This window comes from Heterocephalus glaber, unplaced genomic scaffold (genome assembly GCF_053883595.1).
Source record: "Heterocephalus glaber isolate CG9 unplaced genomic scaffold, H.glaber_assembly_v1.0 deba00001097, whole genome shotgun sequence".
NCBI classification, from domain to species: domain Eukaryota; kingdom Metazoa; phylum Chordata; class Mammalia; order Rodentia; family Bathyergidae; genus Heterocephalus; species Heterocephalus glaber.
This window is the reverse complement of record NW_028258191.1, coordinates 489,553-507,272: the sequence shown is the minus strand read 5'-3', so window position 1 is coordinate 507,272 and position 17,720 is coordinate 489,553. Positions and strand designations below refer to the sequence as shown.

Genomic DNA, 17,720 nt, shown 5'->3' with positions numbered 1-17,720 from the left:
CAATTTCTTTGCACTTACTTAAACATGTTCTGTGTGTGAGTATGTGGTCTATTTTGGAGAATGACCCATGTGCAGCTGAGAAGAATGTGTATTCTGATTTTGTGGGGTGGAAGACTCTGTAAACATCTGTTAAGTTCATTTGTTCAAGAGTTCAATTGAGTTCTAGTATTTCATTACTTATTTTTAGTCCAGTTGATCTATCTATTTGTGACAATGGGGTGTTGAGGTCCCCCACTCCAATTGTATTAGTGCATATATGACTTTTCATGTCCGTTAGTATTTGTTTTATATAGTTGGGTGCACTAGTGTTTGGTGCATAGATATTTATGATTGTCATCTCTTCCTCTTGGATTGTTTCCTTTACCAGGATGTAGTGTCCTTCTTTGTCTCTCTTAATCAGTGTTGGTTTGAAATCCACTTGATCTGCAAAGAGGTTAGCTAGTCCTGCTTTTTTTCGGGTTCCTGTCGCATGGAGTATTGTTTTCCACCCTTTAACTTTTCAGACTATGAGAAGTTTTCTTTTGAATTAAGTGTGTTTCTTGTATGCATCATATTGTTGGATTTTGCTTCTTGACCCATTCTGCCATTCTATTTCTTTTGATTGGTGAATTGAGACCATTAACATTGATGGTTATAACTGAAACGTATTGCCTTGTCATTGTCATGACTTTTTCTTTTTGTTGGGTTCTCCCCCTTTCCATTTAATTTCTTGTCATGCCAGATGGGTTCATTCTGCTTTGCTTCCTGGGGTTGTGATCCTCAATGTCTGTTCCTAGGATATTGTGTAAAATTCTTTGGAGTGCTGGTTTGGTATTCACGAAGTTCCTAAGGTGCTCTTTGTCATGAAAGTATCTTCTTTCTCCATCCATTTTGAAAGATAGTTTTGCAGGGTCCATCAATCTGGGTTGGAGGCTGTTTTCTTTTAGGGCTTGGAATATGTCACTCCAAGCTGTTCTTGCCTTGATGGTTTGTGTTGAGAAGTCTGCTGTGATTCTGATGGGCTTTCCTTTGTATGTGATTTATTTCTTTTCTCTGACTGCTTGTAGAACTTTGTTCTTCTGTTGAGTTTCTGGAATCTTAACAATTATATGCCTATGTGTAGATTTTTTTTGATCAAGGCTATTTGGAGTCCTATATGCCTCACTTATCTGTATGTCAGGTTCTTTTCCCCTGCTTGGGAAGTTTTCTGCCATTATTTCTGTGAAGAGTTTTTTAATGTCATCCGCACTCTGTCCTGTTTCTTCATTGACTCCAATCAGTCTTATGTTATTCTTCTTTGCATCGTCTAGCAATTGCTGGATTGATTTCTCGTGTTCCCTTACAAATTTGAAGCAATTTTTCTTTTCTGGTCATTAATTGCAATCTTATCTTCTATATCTGAAATTCTGTCCTCACATTGGCACATTCTGCTATGTAGACTTTCAATGGAGTTTTTCATGTCGTGGAAATCTCTTTGCATCTGTTCTTTGGCTTCCATTTGTTTCCTATGTTGGGATTCCATCATGTTCCTGAGCTCCTCTCTAGATTTATTAATCATATCTTGCACTAGGGGCACAATCTCTCCTGTTATCTGAGAAATTATTTCTGATTTCATTTTTTCCAGATCCCCTTTTGTTGCTAGTTCAGTGGGTCCAGGTGGCTGAGTATCAGAGTGTTCCATCTCCTTTCTCTTTGGGGTTGCTGTAGGTGATCTGGAAGTCTGGTTTTGAGACTTATTTACGTGTCTTCTCATTTCTTTGGGGGGGTGGCCAATGCTGTTGGTGCCTGGGTGGCTGACCTCCGCTGAACTGGGAGAGGTGGGACGGGGCCGGGAGCAGTGGGATGGATGGTGGCCCAACAGCCCCTTCCTCTGGACCAGGGCCGGTGGGACAGCGGCTCAGAAGCCCCTTCCTCTGGGCCAGGAGCAGTGGGATGGTGGCTCAAAAGCCCCTCCCTCTGGGCTGGGAGTGACGGGACAGATGGCGGCCCAAAAGCCCTTTCCTCTGGGCCGGGAGTGGCAGGCTGGATGGTGGCCCGGAAGCCCCTTCCTCTCCTTTTGTTTATTCTTAAGAGTTGTTTTATGAAGACTTTGGAAGGAGAATAAAAGATACAAATGTGGGGCTGAGGATTTAGCTCAGTGGTTCTGCCACCCATCTTGCAAGTGCAAGGACCCAAGTTCAATCCTGAGTACCAAAAAAAAAAAAAATACAAATGTCTCTTTGCTGTATTTTTTACTGTGTTAATAGGTAGGCCCCCTCATTTGTTACTCTAATTGACTAATATGTAGCAGGATCAGTATTTTAAGAGCCCAATAGTAGGTCTCAAAAAAAAAAAAAGAACTTAATTTTACTACCTGGGAACATTAAGTTGGGTAGGGTACTTAACTTCATTTGTTGTAAGTGAAGTACACTAAGACACAGAAAATTAATGTGATTTGACCAGTTTTTTTAAGAACCAGAGTTTGAATTTAGGTATTCCTACCCAGGCTCTTTGCTAGGGGAAGAAAAAAGAAAAAGACATAAATAAGGCCTAGTTAAAAGTGAAAGGAGACTGAACAAGGAGATTGTATAAGAAAATTACACATAAAGTTAGGAGCTGAATCTTCAGGGAGTTTGAGTTAGAACCCTGTCCAAAATATGCGGAATCAGGAGATGGACAAATGGGTTAAAAGATGAGAACGTGCAGCCAGGTATGGTGGGACACGTCTGTCGTCTCAGTTACTTAGGCTGAGGCAAGGAGGCTGGGGGAGGGCGAGGGGGGTCAGTGTAGACGTGGAGCCGAGTGGGGTGCTCTCTACCTGTTACATTAACAGGATCTTAGTCATTATCATTGGCATCATGATTCTTTACAGGTATTAAAGATATAAAACTGAAATCTTTAAAGTTTTATCTTAAGTCCAAAATGTTTGAAACTAGTTGATTTTAAAAGGATTCCAAACACCAGAATTTAAAATTTTCTTCCTAATGACTTGGCTTCTAGGAATTATCTTCACAGATGAAGCTTTGAGAAGCAAAGTGACATCTGTATATGGAATATAGATGATGTTTAGTAAATGTTACTCATCTTGACTAAAACAAAATACATTGTAAGCTATTAAGAACAGATGCATGTAATATTTAGCAGAATGTGTTTAGAATGGCATATGTTCAGTCACCATTGTTCATCTTGTATTTTGACCTTTTTTTAACTCAAGTTGGTGAGCAACCTTAATCCAGTATATTTTCTATTGCTATCATAGTGTATAATTGGTCTTGTAGTTATGTAATGAAAAACAATTTATTTTCTTAAATATTTAAACATAAGTAACATAGCTGGTTTTTTAAATCAAGAACTCCCAAATAAAGGCTGAGCCTTTGATATCTAGAAAAGGTTGTATTTAGTGTTTTATTTTGAGACTCTTCAATAAATGCCTTTATTTCTTATATTTTTCTATTTTCTGTGCAAGAGCTTTTCCAAATAACTTTACACTAAATAAGAATGAAGAGTATAAATTATTTATAAGTAAAATAATAGAAAAGTATTTGCCTTACCTTGTGCCAAGTATTTATGTCAACAGTTCATTCTTTGAATATGCCAGCATTATCAAGTCTGACCTATATAAAAGACTTAAACACACACTCACAAGAGATACTGAAACTGAGAAGATAGGAATTCAATACCATGGAAAGTTCATCTACTTAGTGATTCAGCAACTATTGATAGTGGTTCCATTTTCCGTTTAGAACAAGAGAAAGAAATGTTATGTCCTTGATGGTGACTATATATGTCTGTCCCTTCCAATTTTTCAAGTTTTATGTAAACATGTGGCCTGAACTGCAGGTGAAACTGAATGCGAGCACTTAAAACTTAACGTTGTAGCATTATCACGTTTTGAACTTGCTGTTCAGGCAACTGCATCCTTAACTGTGATAGCAATGGTAGCTGCCATCCTGAAGAGGGCAGTGCACCTAAGTCAGTCACGGTGATTGTATAAAACATTTTGCATAACTCCTTTTAACCAAACAAGACATTTTATTTATATAAGAAAGTAATCATAGAGTAAAATAGTATAAAATAATATTTAGATAACTACTGAAGACTATCTTTTAAACACACATACACATTATTAAAACCAAAATATTCCTCTAAAATCCCTAAAAGAAAAATGATATACAACACAAATGAAGAAATTTGCAAGGCTAAGACCAAAACTTTAGTTTTGTCAGTATTTCCAAATAAGATTTATGTATATATAATTTTATGGGACTTTAATTCATTGAGTTGTATCCTTCATGGATTCTTGGCCTAGGATCCATTAATTGAGTTTAAGGTTATCTGTAAACACCCTGAAATTGTACATAAACTTCAAAAAAACATTTTTGGTATGAGGAAAAGGTCTGTGACTTTACCCTCTAAGTCTTTGACATTCAAACAGCTTGGGGGTGGGGAGGAATAGGACAAAAAGAGACTAAGACTACTTAGGCCTGATCTGTGAATAAAACCTACCAGTCATTTGGGGTATGCACAGTTATTGTACTTGGAAAAGGGTTTGTGTGCTAAGTTTTTGCCCAGATCAGATATGCTATAAATGTTACTAATGAACAAATTTAAAAAGTTTAAAGAACTTGCTTCAGACTGATAGCACAAAAGTAGTAGAACTTCCTAATTGGGGAAATTTGGTGAATGTAATGTCAATCCAAGATGACTATTGCATATGTGGATCTCAGAAATCTTGGACAAAGAGGTGTTAGATCTCCAAGGATGAATGGGATTGTTTTAGGATAATGTGTCTGAACTAAAAGTTTAGGCCTAAAGGCATACATTGTATATAATGAATTTATTTATTTCTTACACGCTTAGAAGGTACTAGCTGTGTACCCTGTTGGGATACTTGCAGGATAGTATAGTTACTGAAATAGTTTTTTGTATAGCTTAATTTTCCTGCAGAACTCTGGCTGTGAAAGGCTGCTTTAGAAGGTTGAAAGGAAGGGAATGGATTCAGGTGAAATGATTTAAACAGTAGAGTGATGGAACTACCCAAAACTGCTCACAGGGAAGAAGATAGGTTGCTAATTAAAATAGAGTATTTATATAGTGACTGATGTTACTTAAGGCAGAAAATATAAATTACAGGTAAGAGAGATTCTTGAAGAGCTCTTAAGAACCAGACTAATGGTTGGCTCTCAGCCATTTAAACCTAATTTTGTATTGAGGTAATGGATATATATCTGACCATATGACTGTTAAACATAGCACTTAGGACCATTAAAGAAATAGTCCAAGACTGCAAGAAATATATAAATCTGTACAAGTATATATTTATTTATTTTAAATGTATGATATTGTATAAGTTTACTTCTGTCAGCCTGAAAGCTGTGAGATGCTTTTGTGTAGAATGAATTCTAGGTTACTAAGATTATGAACAGTAGTTAAATTGGAAAGTATATGGAAATATGGACTTGCCATTAAAGGTTCAATTGCTTTTATAGGACCTAAGGAAAGCTGGACTGCTGATTTTTGCTAATAAACAAGATGTTAAAGAATGCATGACTGTAGCAGAAATCTCCCAGTTCTTGAAGCTCACTTCAATTAAAGATCACCAGTGGCATATCCAGGCATGCTGTGCTCTTACTGGCGAGGGGTAAGAAATCTTCTGCTTTGGTGACATGCATCTAGCTTAGAAACATATGTGTCTTTATAAAATCAATAAATATTTGAGGGCGAGATGTAAGATACAGTTGATGTCCACATTCAGAGATTCTGCAGGATGATTCTTTACATACTAAAACACAACATAATCACATACAGGTACAAATTTCCTATGATGAATGTGATCAGTATGTATGCCTAAAATGTACCAATAAACTTAATTTTTAAAAATAAAACAACATAAACATGATACATATAAACCTACTTGAACTAGTACATACAAGAATACAGATGATGTAGTTGCTGTAGAAGCTCAGAAATGGGAGTGTTGTTGAGAGCTGGAGAAGTCAGAATATTCTCAGGTATTTATATTATGCCATGTTTTTAAGTTGGAATTGATGAAGCAATTGAAAAGTGGGAGGTGGGTTTTAGAATAACAGCTGTAAACTCTTTAAGTGTGGCAAGAAGAGGAAGGAGAGATGAAATAGAGCAGTTGGAAATAGATAAAAGCTAAAAAGGAACAAGCTCAAGTAAAGTTTTTGTTACTTTTCAGAAATTGAGTGGATCTGTATATATTTATAAGCAGAAAAAAGAATTAAATTTTAGGTTGAGGTTCTTGCCAAGTATTTAGAAAAGGCAGAAGCTTGGAGTATAGGTTGATGACTTCAGTAAACAGAATTTTTCTCTCAAGACCATGATGAAAGGTGATCCAGTGTCATGAGTTATTGAAGCTAAGTCTTAGGGAAATAGACATTTGGAAGAGCATAATTAGAACCTTATGCAAACCTGTTCACTAAAAATTATCTATACCAATTATCTATGTTCATTAAAAAAAAGGTACATGTTTGTGAAGTAGTTTAGTATGTGTTGAGATACCTATCAACTAAAAACTACTGATTACAGTATTAAATTTGGTACTAATGACAAGTCGTCTAGGATTTACATAAGATTTCATTTGTATACTTTGATGATTGAATAATTGTATGGACTGTATAACATGGATACTATAACTACAAAGACAGTTTCATTTTAAAAAGAGGAAAGCAGTAGATGGTACTACCTTTTCAAATTTTGGTTCGTATAGGATTCCATTTGTAGCAGTTGGCAAGTAGAAATGTTTTGTTTTGAGCAAAATGTGCCATTTACCTTGTGCAGTAGGGAATACCTTGCTCAAAATTCTTCATTTTACTTTTGGTCAACATTTGATTTAACAGACTGGAGATCACAAACTTTGGAAATTGACCTCACTTTAACTCCCACTTCTCTCATTTGCTAACCTTTGTTTCCTCTGTAACATGGAAAGGATTCTGATCTTGCTGTTGTGAAGATTAATTAAAATATTGATATCAAATGCTTCATATAGTTTCTAGATGGCTAGTAGGTAAATAATGTTTATTTAACAGTTTGAAGTTAAGGCTATTCATTTATTATTATTGTTTTCTATCAATAGTTTAAAAGTAGGAATCTAGTTACTGGAGAAAAGTATAGGCCACCCCAAAACAACCATTTATCTCATTGCCATTTATTTTTATCATCTTTTACATTCGACTTCTTGTACATGACACAGAAATAGGAAGTTTTAAAAATTTAGTATTGTAGCGTAGTTTTTCATATCTGCAAAGCCTCATCATATGTAGTAGTTAATACTTCGTGACAATCCTTAATTTTGTCATAATACTTACAACAATTTCTCTCTTGTTAAACATTTAGTTTTTTTGTCACAATAAACATTACCTTTCTGTTTTTTAAAACTCTCAGTTATTTTTGTTTTTTGAAATGGAGTCTTACTATATATTGCCCAGGCTGGCCTTGAGTTGAGAGTCTCCTGCCTCATCCTCCCAAGTAGCTGGGATTATAGGCATGTGCAACCATATACCCAGCCCTTTCTATATTTCAAATTAGTTCATTTACCCATTGTTCAGTGATAATTTGTGCTAATGATGTGAGCTGTCGTTGCCTTCATATTTTTTATATTCATTTCTAATATACATGTATGTATACTTTGTTAACTTTATATTTAATATCCCATCTTTTTTACTTCATTGATAGTTGTGAGCATTTTTCACATCAAAATGTTTTTAAAAGAAAGGTTTTAATAGTTCATAATATGAATATCCCATAATTTGTTCATTTTTTCTCTATTTGTAGACATTAAAATTCTGGTTTTTTCTCTTAAAAGTACTTTAGGAACAGTCTTAAATCTTTTTCACTCTAATTTTTGACACATCTAGATTTAGAAAAGTGGATGCATAGTATTGATATTTTTTATATTTTTAACATATTGCCAGATTGTTCTCTGGACATTTGTCATGTAATGTCAGACAGTGGTCTAGGCCCCAGAGATATATCCAAACGAAAGGCATGGATGTTCTGTGTATGAAGGTATGGCTTCATTGCAATAGAACCAGCTTTGAATATTACTTATTATTATAGTTTTGTTTTTCAAGTAAATGCAAAACATTGTTTTAGTTTGCAGTCCATAGCTTTTTAATTCTCAATTTAATCAAATGATTTTTTTTTTTTTTGTAGATTATGCCAAGGGCTTGAATGGATGATGTCACGACTTAAGATTAGATGATCTCTACTGACCTCTTCTCATAGACTTTGTGAAAGCAAAGTGCTGGACTTTACCTGAAAGCTGCAAAAATTAATGGTTTAGATATATTTATAATAAACTGATTTAAACTTTTTCTAAAGAAGAAAAATTAAGACCACTTATTTGAAAACAAGGATGAAGTTTCACCTTCCAATTTGCTTTCTCATTAGTTCCTTCCAAAGTATGTTATTAAAGCTGTGATCAATATTTTTCTCATAATAAATCCTCTCAGGACATTGGAGAGCCTGTGGTAAGTACAAAGGGAGAGGAAGACATTTTGAACTTTCAAGAGCTTTATTGTCAGTGTAACCCTCCCTAGTTAAATGTTCTCTTCTTGTTCCATTAAGTGAAAATTCAAATCAGCACATACTATTTCCAATATTTTGAAATGTAATGTTACTTACAAAAAGTATTTTCCTTAAGGCTGTGTATGTATTGTGTATATACCTGAAGTTCAAGTTAATGGCTTTGACGTATGTCCTAAGAAAAGCAGATAACAAAAATTAATATCCTGAGTCGTTACCCTAATGAGACAAGTACTGGCACCGGTGTTAAAGTGCCGTTTTGTACTTTTCTCCTGTGTTATCTGTATTGTGCTAACCAACCGCCCTAATCATTGATCTGCTCTTCAAAAAAAAAAGCGAAAGAAGTCCAAAAGCTTGACGTAGTATACCTATTTTTTGTTGCATAATAGCACACATGAAAACATAACCCAGTCGAGTAGACTGTCAGATTCTTGGCTTGGTATTACTAATGGACCAACTTGCACAGTGAAGAGTTGCCACATTTATTCCTTTTGTTGATTTCTAAATTGCTGAATAAATTGTTAATCCATTAATCAGTTGGTCATAAATTGTGATTAAAACTATCCAGTGATTTCTTCTTCATTGAAAACTATTATGTGAAACATGTCTATCCAGAGAGGTAACATTCTAAAACTATTGAACTATTTAGCTAAAGTCTTTTAAGGTACTAAATTATATGCCAAGCAGTTAAAGTGAATTAGAGAGTAGGAGTAAGGCATACTTTCCAGGCAGTATTGGTAATTTCTTAACTTGGGAATCTCTTATTTCAGGAGTTGGAGCAGTTAGAGATTTTGGTTCTGGAAGTTTTCTTAGATCTTCCTCAACCACATAAACGCATTGCTTAACAATTGTAAAGTGCATTTTTTAATGCTTTTGTGAATTTGATTGAGAAATTGACATGGTATATTATTTGTACTAGGAAATAACTTGACCCAAAACACCTTTTATATTTGTGTAGGGTTTTTTGGTTTGTCTTTTACTGTCTTTAAAGGTGTTTCTGTTATAATTATAAGCAAAATTAACTTGTGTTAAAACATATTTTTGGGTATTCGTGTATCTTTCATGCTCTGAAATTTTGAAGGTTAATTAAAAATGGCATGTTAGAGAATATTCAAGAAAAATAACTACTCAACACCAGCTTTTTAAATTTCAGTGAAGGTTTTGGTAAAGAGTATTACTACATACAATAAAAGCATTGATGAAACTTTGAAAGTTTCTATAAAATATAAATTACTCAATATCTTAAATCCAAATTAGACATGGAAGACCAGTATTAAGGTTGGATATTTGTGTTTTATATTTGCTTTAATGTTCAAATGCAGATAAAACATTTAATATTTATCATGCTTTTACAACAGTAAATCTTAAAGTACTAAGCTTTGTTCATATGTTCTTGAACTTTTTCACATCACTACAAGAAATTACTTGTTGTGTATTAAAAATTCCTTTAAAACCGGTCTATTTTGTAATTTCCTCACAAACATTCTGTAAAGTAGACCTGAAAATCTATACCTTTTATTATTTTTATGTTTTAATTTGAATAATAATGTGTTTAGTCTCCTGAATTGCTACCACATGAGTCCAGTGTGATACCAGCACATTCCCTTACCACTGAGATATTGTCTGCAGTGTATTCTTGGATATTTAAAGCATGTACTACATTGTTACAGTTGGTTTAGTATAGTTGATTATTGACATCATACCATGAGAATGCATGAAATCTTATACCACATTTACAAAACATGACTTTGGTTGGTTTTTCTACCCTTCTAGGGTATACATCAAAAATAAGATGGTAGCTGTGTACATAAAACCAAGATTACAGCTGGGAAAAAACAATGTAAGTTCATGTAGGAAAATACCAAAATCATTTTAACAGTATTATTTCCAAATAAAATATAAAGCCTCATGAACAGTCATATTGGCAATTTATATGTAACATAAGTGGAATTAAGCAAAGGAGAATGCTTGTGAGTTTCTAATATGCTACTTTTGGGTGTAAACAAACATCTCATTTAGTATAATTGTGCTCAGCTTTGAAAAGAACAAAAATTTATACCTCTGTACATGTGGCTGGATTTAAATATCCTGTTTTGATACTAATTTTGAAAGTCATATAACTTAATTTGGTTAAAATTACCATATGCTAAAGCATCTGAATATATTTAATTTTGCTGTAATAGCATTTATAAAATAGATCTTTCACATTATATTGAGGGTTCTGTTTGAAAGTTTTAGTTTTCTTTATCTTTGCAGAACATCTTGGCCTTCATGATGGGCAAAAAAATGCACTGGAGACAAGTATGTTGGGGCAGCAGGGCTTGGATATTCATTTTCTTATATGACATTTTACCTTATGTATAAAAATGTGCTTTAGCACTGCTGGTTGGCATTTTTAATGCAGGTGGTGAATATATTTTCTAGAGGTATGGCATAAAGTAAAGGGAATAAGAGCTTCTGTTTTCTAGCCTTTTAAGAAGTGTGTATTAGATAGTAACAGAGTCACGGCGGGGAGCTTAAGGAAAGAAAAGTGTGAGGCCCCTGAGATGTTTTCATCTTATTTGAGTATATAGTATTAAGATGCCGAGACATGGGACTCTGTTGTCCCCTTTCTTACAGGCACTTTACATTTCTTGCTGTAACCACAGCAAGTAGAAACAGTACAGACAACCTCAAAATCTGTTTATATTAGTGTAAATAGAAAACTATAGACAACTTTCTAATTTGCAGGCATTTTTTAGAATGCATCTGTACGCTGCTTTACTTTGTATATAAGGGATAGCAGCACATCATAGACTGAACTTCGGGGTCTTTTCTCAACTGCCCATTTGTATCCTGGCATCAGTCCCATTTTTAAGGCTGAGTAAAGATAAAGTTTCTTCCCATGACTTGACTTTGGACTCTCCCATTCTTCACATATAATGTGGAGCTTCTTGCGAAAGGATCGACTTTCATGTAGCTTAGCTATCCTCATTCTCCTGTATGTTCATTCATCATTAGTGAACTTACTTTTTCTCTGTCCTAAAAATATGCTAAACTTTTTCTGTAACCTATTCTCCAGCCACTACTTTCTGCAGAGCTTCTCTGGTTCCTAACTATGCACCCATCACAAGCTTGATTTACTGGTTTGGACTTTGCTTATTAGAGGGCATTGCCAGAAGACTAGATTGAGTTGATCAGGAGACCAGATTGTGGTATATACAGTGTACGCTGCCAGTAGTTAGTTGAATCCTATAAATTAATAATGTCTTTAACATTTTGAAGCTTCTTAATTTTAACTTTATATTCTGAGAAGTGGATTCAGAAGGATAAAGGAAATACCTAAACTCTCCCAGCTACTTGAGCTACTTACTAATTAGGCTTGGAGTTTGTTATATGTATGTTACCTGCCCTTTACCAAGAAGGGTTGATTTAGAGATAATAGTTCAGTCAGGTTAAGTTGGAAAAAAAAAATGCCGAATGGAATCTGTGTGTGGTGTTTATAACCTAAAGACTTCCTTAATCCATTGCTCTATTCCATTTTCCCCTTCATATTTACTGAAAGAACAAATGCCAATATTAGATTCTAAAGGAATTAGTAATAAGCTTATTTTTTACAAAATAAACCTATTGAAATAGGCTTTAAAAGACATCAAAATAATCAGATTCATGCATTGACTTTTTAGATGCAGATACATTACAAAAAATGTCTTTAAAGCTCCACTTAAAAGTAAAACTATATCAAAGAATCTATAATAATTTTAAGACCATGATAGTGGAGTAATGAAAAGCTAGAATTTAGCACTTTGCATGCTAAAACCTGACTTCTTTGATTTACCCTTAGAATGAATGGTGTGGTGAGGATGTGAAGAAATGTAACAGGATGCTGTTGGATTGCTTATGCAGTATTTTTTACACTTGTCCAGCCCTTGTGTATTGTTCTAAAAACTAAAGCTTAAAATTTTATGTTATTGCCTGCTAGATGTGCTGATCTCTGGTAGAAAATTGCCATAGTCTGTATTCCAAGAAGTGCCTGAAATTGATTTGTGTTGATTTTTAAGTCCATCTAATAAATTATATATGTTTTCTATGGTATTGTATGTGCTTGTTTTACTGATGACACAGAACTGAGGGTTTCTAAGTCTGAATTTGTGCTTCATTTGAATAAAAAGGCTTGAGATTATAAAATACCCATCTAATCCTCAACAAATCAGTATAAATAAGCGCTAGCAAAGCCATTTTCTCTCTTTTCTGATAAAAATATTTCATGATCCTAGCACTGGGGACCCACTGTATTAGGCAGAGACTAGAAAATTTAACTCTTTTTAAAAATAATTTTTAGAGAAAATTATACTCCATATTTAAAAACCTTTAGTAAACATTTGCTGCTTGCATAAGAGTAGCCTTTGCATTCTCATAGTGGTTAATAATTTTGAGTGTTATTATCATTTAGATCTTGAGCCATTTTATTTGTGTATACGTATGTGCCAAACCCTCCTGTTTATTTGTATCTGTGTACTAAAATATTTGATCAAATCTTACTACATTTCTCATATAGTTCAATTATTTTTTTTAAAAAACTGACCATAGAGTATAATTGTAAATTCTAGGACAAGGCTTGGCTGTATTTCCAGTGAGGTACAGTTACATTGTGTTCATATTGCAAATCATCTTCCATGGAAAGCAAAATGTGTGTATGACTTTTAAATTGTCATAATGTGTACTGTTCCCTTCCCCAAACTTCTTACATTAATGATATACAGAATTGCGCTCATTATTTTTCTTGAAACTAGTCAGATTGGAGTAGCTTTTTCTCATAGTATGTCCAAGTTTCCATGAGACAGGGTAATACCTGCAAAGCACTTTTAAAGATACTTTTTAGGTTAATGTCCAAGGTATAGCACTGAGGTGGCAGCTATGTGTAATGAGGCTTCTTTTTGTTGCTAGAGTTAAGAAAAATGTATGCTAATCATTTTAATTTATACATAAAATATATTTTACTAATTGCGTTAATTTTATTATAAGTTCTTTAGCTATTAATCTTATTTATCATATTTTCCTAGAGATGCTTAGATAAAAATGTATTCCAACCAGTTTCTTTATATAAACCCTCCACCACAGCTATCACCAAAATGAGGTCTATGTAAACAGTATTGATAAATGGGGAAAAGTTTTGAAACCTTTTAGGTTGGTTTTATTAAAATTTCCAATATAATGAAAAGTTTCACTCAAGCTGAGTATGCAAGAAGAGGGAGATATTTTGTCTTCTGTTTTGTGAACTTGTGTTTCTCTGTATGCTAAAGAAATTTCACACGTAAGGAATATTCCTGAAATTGAAGATGTTGGGGTGATTTGGTGCTTTTGTGTTTCCTCTGCTAACGTGCTAGGTATCTAGGAAAATAATGTTTCAGGGCCTTCTTGATAAGACAATTTCCTGGATGGCTGTGGGATATTTATTTATTTTAAGAAAGGGAGGGAGTGGGTAGATTGGAGGAGGAACCTCTTCATTGGTAAGGAATGTAATCAACTATTGTAGATGCACTGCTTCGTTACACTTGTACCAATGTCCTTGTGTCCATAATTAACTGAACTGTCAAGCTCCAGAAATGTATTGGCCAGGTGACCAGTAAGCAGGAAAAGCATATTGATTATGAAATTGAAGAATAAGTCAAAGTAGTTTGCAGGGGGGTGATAAAATTACTACTGAATTTCCATGTTCAATATGTATATTAAATTTTTTTAAGTTGCATGTGAACTTGGTATATTGTCTCTGCTTTATGCTTTGAGGGAAAAGAGGAAAAAGCTAAGTTAAATTGTTACTCTATGATGTACTGTTACTTTTACCTTTTCTTTTTAGAAAGGATTAATTATAACTTATTCACACCTCTGTGTTGTCAGTGTTTTTATTCTGGTTTATTCTCTTAAATGTACAGATTCATTGGTAGTAGGGCTAGGATCTGTCATGGCAGTTGAAAAGGTATGACAACTGCATTATGCAGATGACAGATACTGACATAAGGGGTTCTCTGACACCCTTCTGTAGAACTTGGTTAATAGAGAGCTGTCTTTCTTTTACTTCTCAGTGTTAGAAATGGAAATGAGTCTGAGAACAAATGACCAGTGTGATTGATTTGTTTTAAAATGTGAGAAAAATTCAGTCATTTAAAATGAGTCTTAACATTCATGAGCATGAATGATAGTAAACAGCAAGGAAAGGAAAAAAATGAGAAGGGAGTCGTCCCCAGACATATGCATACTTGAATATTGTCTTTCTCCTCTTCACTAGATCATTAGCACCACAAGGGCAATGACCCTAGGTGTTGTGTTTATCAGTTCATATCTATTTAGGGATTCAAGGTGACCATGTTTTTCACATTAGTTTTTGTAATAGACATAGGACTTTCTTTAAAATGGCCTAAAAGAACCAAGTAGTGGCAGGCAGATATACAAATTTTATTTATTTGAAATCTGTGGCTCTCCATCTAACCTAGTGTTTGCAACCTTGAAATAGTAAATGGTTCACCAGCTCTTTTAGCGGGGGTGGGGGCTGTCATCTTATTGCTGTTTTTATGTCTTTTCTTCAGTTTTCATATCTGGAATTTCCCCTTTTTACTAGTAAATAAGTTTTGTCCCATGAAGTGAATTCACATTAAAGTAGCCTCATGCTCCTTTTGAATGAGTTCTCTTTGACTGATGGAATCCCTTAGGGATTCCATGAATTGGAATGCTCAGGTGACCAGTTGTTCCATTCCTACATTCCTTATATTCTGGCAAATCATTTTATATCAAGAAGGATGTTCATCTTGAAGTCTTTTTGAAACAGTCCAATTGTATGTAGATCACAATAATATTCTACTATATTTCTTATATTATTACCAGGGATGTTGTGATGAACTTCTACTTAATGCTTAGGATTATTCCTATTGGCTAGAATCCCAGAATTGAAAGTACTGGATTAAATGATATGATGGAGTTTAAGAATACCTATTCCGTATTTTCACTAGTATGTATTTTTTTAAAAAACTTTCCAACTTAATAGGATAAATATGCGTATTACTTTGCACTTAGTTATTCAAGCTATTTTTCTCCATGTTTTAATTTCCCCTTAATTGTTCTTTTTGTTTTATTAGAATCCTGGTGTTTTTTATTAATAACTTAAATATGATAAATGTTTTTGCAGATTTTCTAATAGTTTGTCCCTTAAATTTATAGTGATCTTTTTAATGTGTTTATTGATGTAAAAAAATTATATAAGAAATACTTTTTTAAAGTGAAAACCAACAAAGCACGATCCAAAAACTCATTAAAACCATCCATTGTCCCATACCCTAAGAAAACCAGTACCAGCACTTTATATGGTTTTGTATGCTCTTAAGTTTTGCACAGCATAAACACTTTTGTGAACGTCTTTTACATACAAAACATTATTTTAATAGATATTTTTGTGTTTGGATATGTTACAACCACTATTCTGTTGATGTACATTAAACTATTCCTTATTTCTCACCATTAAACAATATTTAATTTATACTTGAATTTGTTTTTCATAGAATGACTTCTCACAAGTTAAATTGGAGTGTCAAAGTGTATATATAGACTTTTAAAAAGGCATTGGTGACCTGTTGCTCAAGTGTAATCCCAAAGTCGATATACATGACTATCTCTATTTTAAGATACTTTATATTACATTAATCTGATCAGAAAAAGCCACCACCACTCAATTTGGGTGTTTTCAGGTCATGGTGTGTGTTCAGCAATCCTCCCAGTGAAGGGCAGTACAGAGCTTCCTCTCAAGTGAAAGGTGAAAGCACTGATATATTCAGTGATCTTTAGCCTTTGATCTGTGTGCGGTTTACTTGTTAACACACTTGTATTACACGGTGCTGATCATTGGCTCATTTTGGAGGGATAAAAGAAGAAACCTAGAAAAGAATCCCCCAGCTGAAGTTTTTTAATATTGAGAATAATCTCCACCTTTTATTCTCATGATGATTTCCACCAAAGTGTCACTCTACAATTAACAGCCCTAAATGCCAGTCCTTTTACTTTTCTAGTACAGGTTCTTTGCTTTATGGGGAGCTCACATTTATAGTGCAAGTTGTACTCTTTTTCCCTGATTCAACATTTCTTGTAAGAAAATTGTGTTTGATGAATAATAAACTTGTAAGTTTCAGGTACACATTTTTATGTCAAGCAACACCTGTTCCATTCCTTTACATATTAGACGATCTTGGGTAAAAAGTAGTAACTCCCTCTGTGGGTGTAATAGGATCGAACCCAGGACTTTTGCACTGACCTACATCCCAGCCCATTTTTTATTTTGCGATAGAATTTTGCTAAGTTGCCCAGGCTGAGTTTGAGCTCAAGATCCTCCTGCATCTGCCTCCCACAGTTCTGGGGTTACAGGTGTGTGTCCCCACGCCCAGCTACCTCCCTTTTGACATTTACATTACTTGGTTATTACTTGAGTTGGAATATCATCATAGATTTTTGGTCATATTTATTATTAGTATAAATTTTCTACCTCTGTATTTTTTGCTACTGGTTTTATGAAAGTTCTTTTAAGGAATACTAATTTTCTGCCACATGGTATTTTGACTTTCTAAAAGTAAGGTTATCCTCTGAATCTGTGATCTCAACCTTTTTAGCACTAGGGGTCAGATTCATGGAATACAGTTTTTCCAGGAAAGAGGTGGGGGTGCTTTTAGGATCACTTAAGCATGTTGTGCTTATTATGCCCTTTATTTCTATTATTGCCTTATAATATATAATGAAATTACTATATACCATCATAACGCAAAATCAGAACCCTAAATTTTTCCTGCAACTAGATGGTCCCATTTAGGGTGATGGAAGAAAGTAACACCAAAGGTGTGTTGCGTGTGTTGCATGTGTTCAGTCTACTCCATGATCTCATTTTTGTTGCTGTTGCTGTAGAAAACCCTGCTTCACAAAAATAGGATGTTGGAGATAAAAGGAGGCTCTTCGGTGTTTTCGTGGCAATCTCAAGATATTCCACCTTGACTTCAATCCAGAACATACGGAGATTTGAAGTTGTGTCAAACGTACTTTTAAGGCCACTATCATTTGTGATCTCAAGCAGTTAATCCTTTTCTAGCACAGAGCCTAATCTCCTGGTTTATTCATAAATGGGTCAGAGTCCATTTCTTCCCCAGTTCTAAGCTTTTTTTGTGGTTGGGAAGTAATCCTCAAACTCTTGAAAACTGAGATAG

At 34.2% G+C, this 17,720-nt stretch overlaps 1 protein-coding gene across 7 annotated transcripts in view; it reads left to right on the top strand.

Moving 5' to 3' along the window:
- The window catches only part of Arl5a (ARF like GTPase 5A), a 101,511-nt gene that overhangs the window by 19,843 nt on the left and 63,948 nt on the right, over positions 1-17,720 (top strand). For 3 of the 7 annotated variants that reach the window (XR_015450816.1, XR_015450815.1, XR_015450818.1), the window contains exons 5-7: positions 5,448-5,599; positions 8,137-8,453; positions 10,282-10,348. Coding sequence is in view for 2 of the 7 variants with exons in the window: in XM_004870028.4 (XP_004870085.1) it covers positions 5,448-5,599; positions 8,137-8,185 (201 nt within the window). In the remaining 5 variants the exon portion in view is untranslated. Of the gene's footprint in view, positions 1-5,447; positions 5,600-8,136; positions 12,578-17,720 lie in introns of those variants that run through there. The other 4 variants (XR_015450819.1, XR_015450817.1, XM_004870028.4 and 1 more) reach the window with 2 other exon arrangements.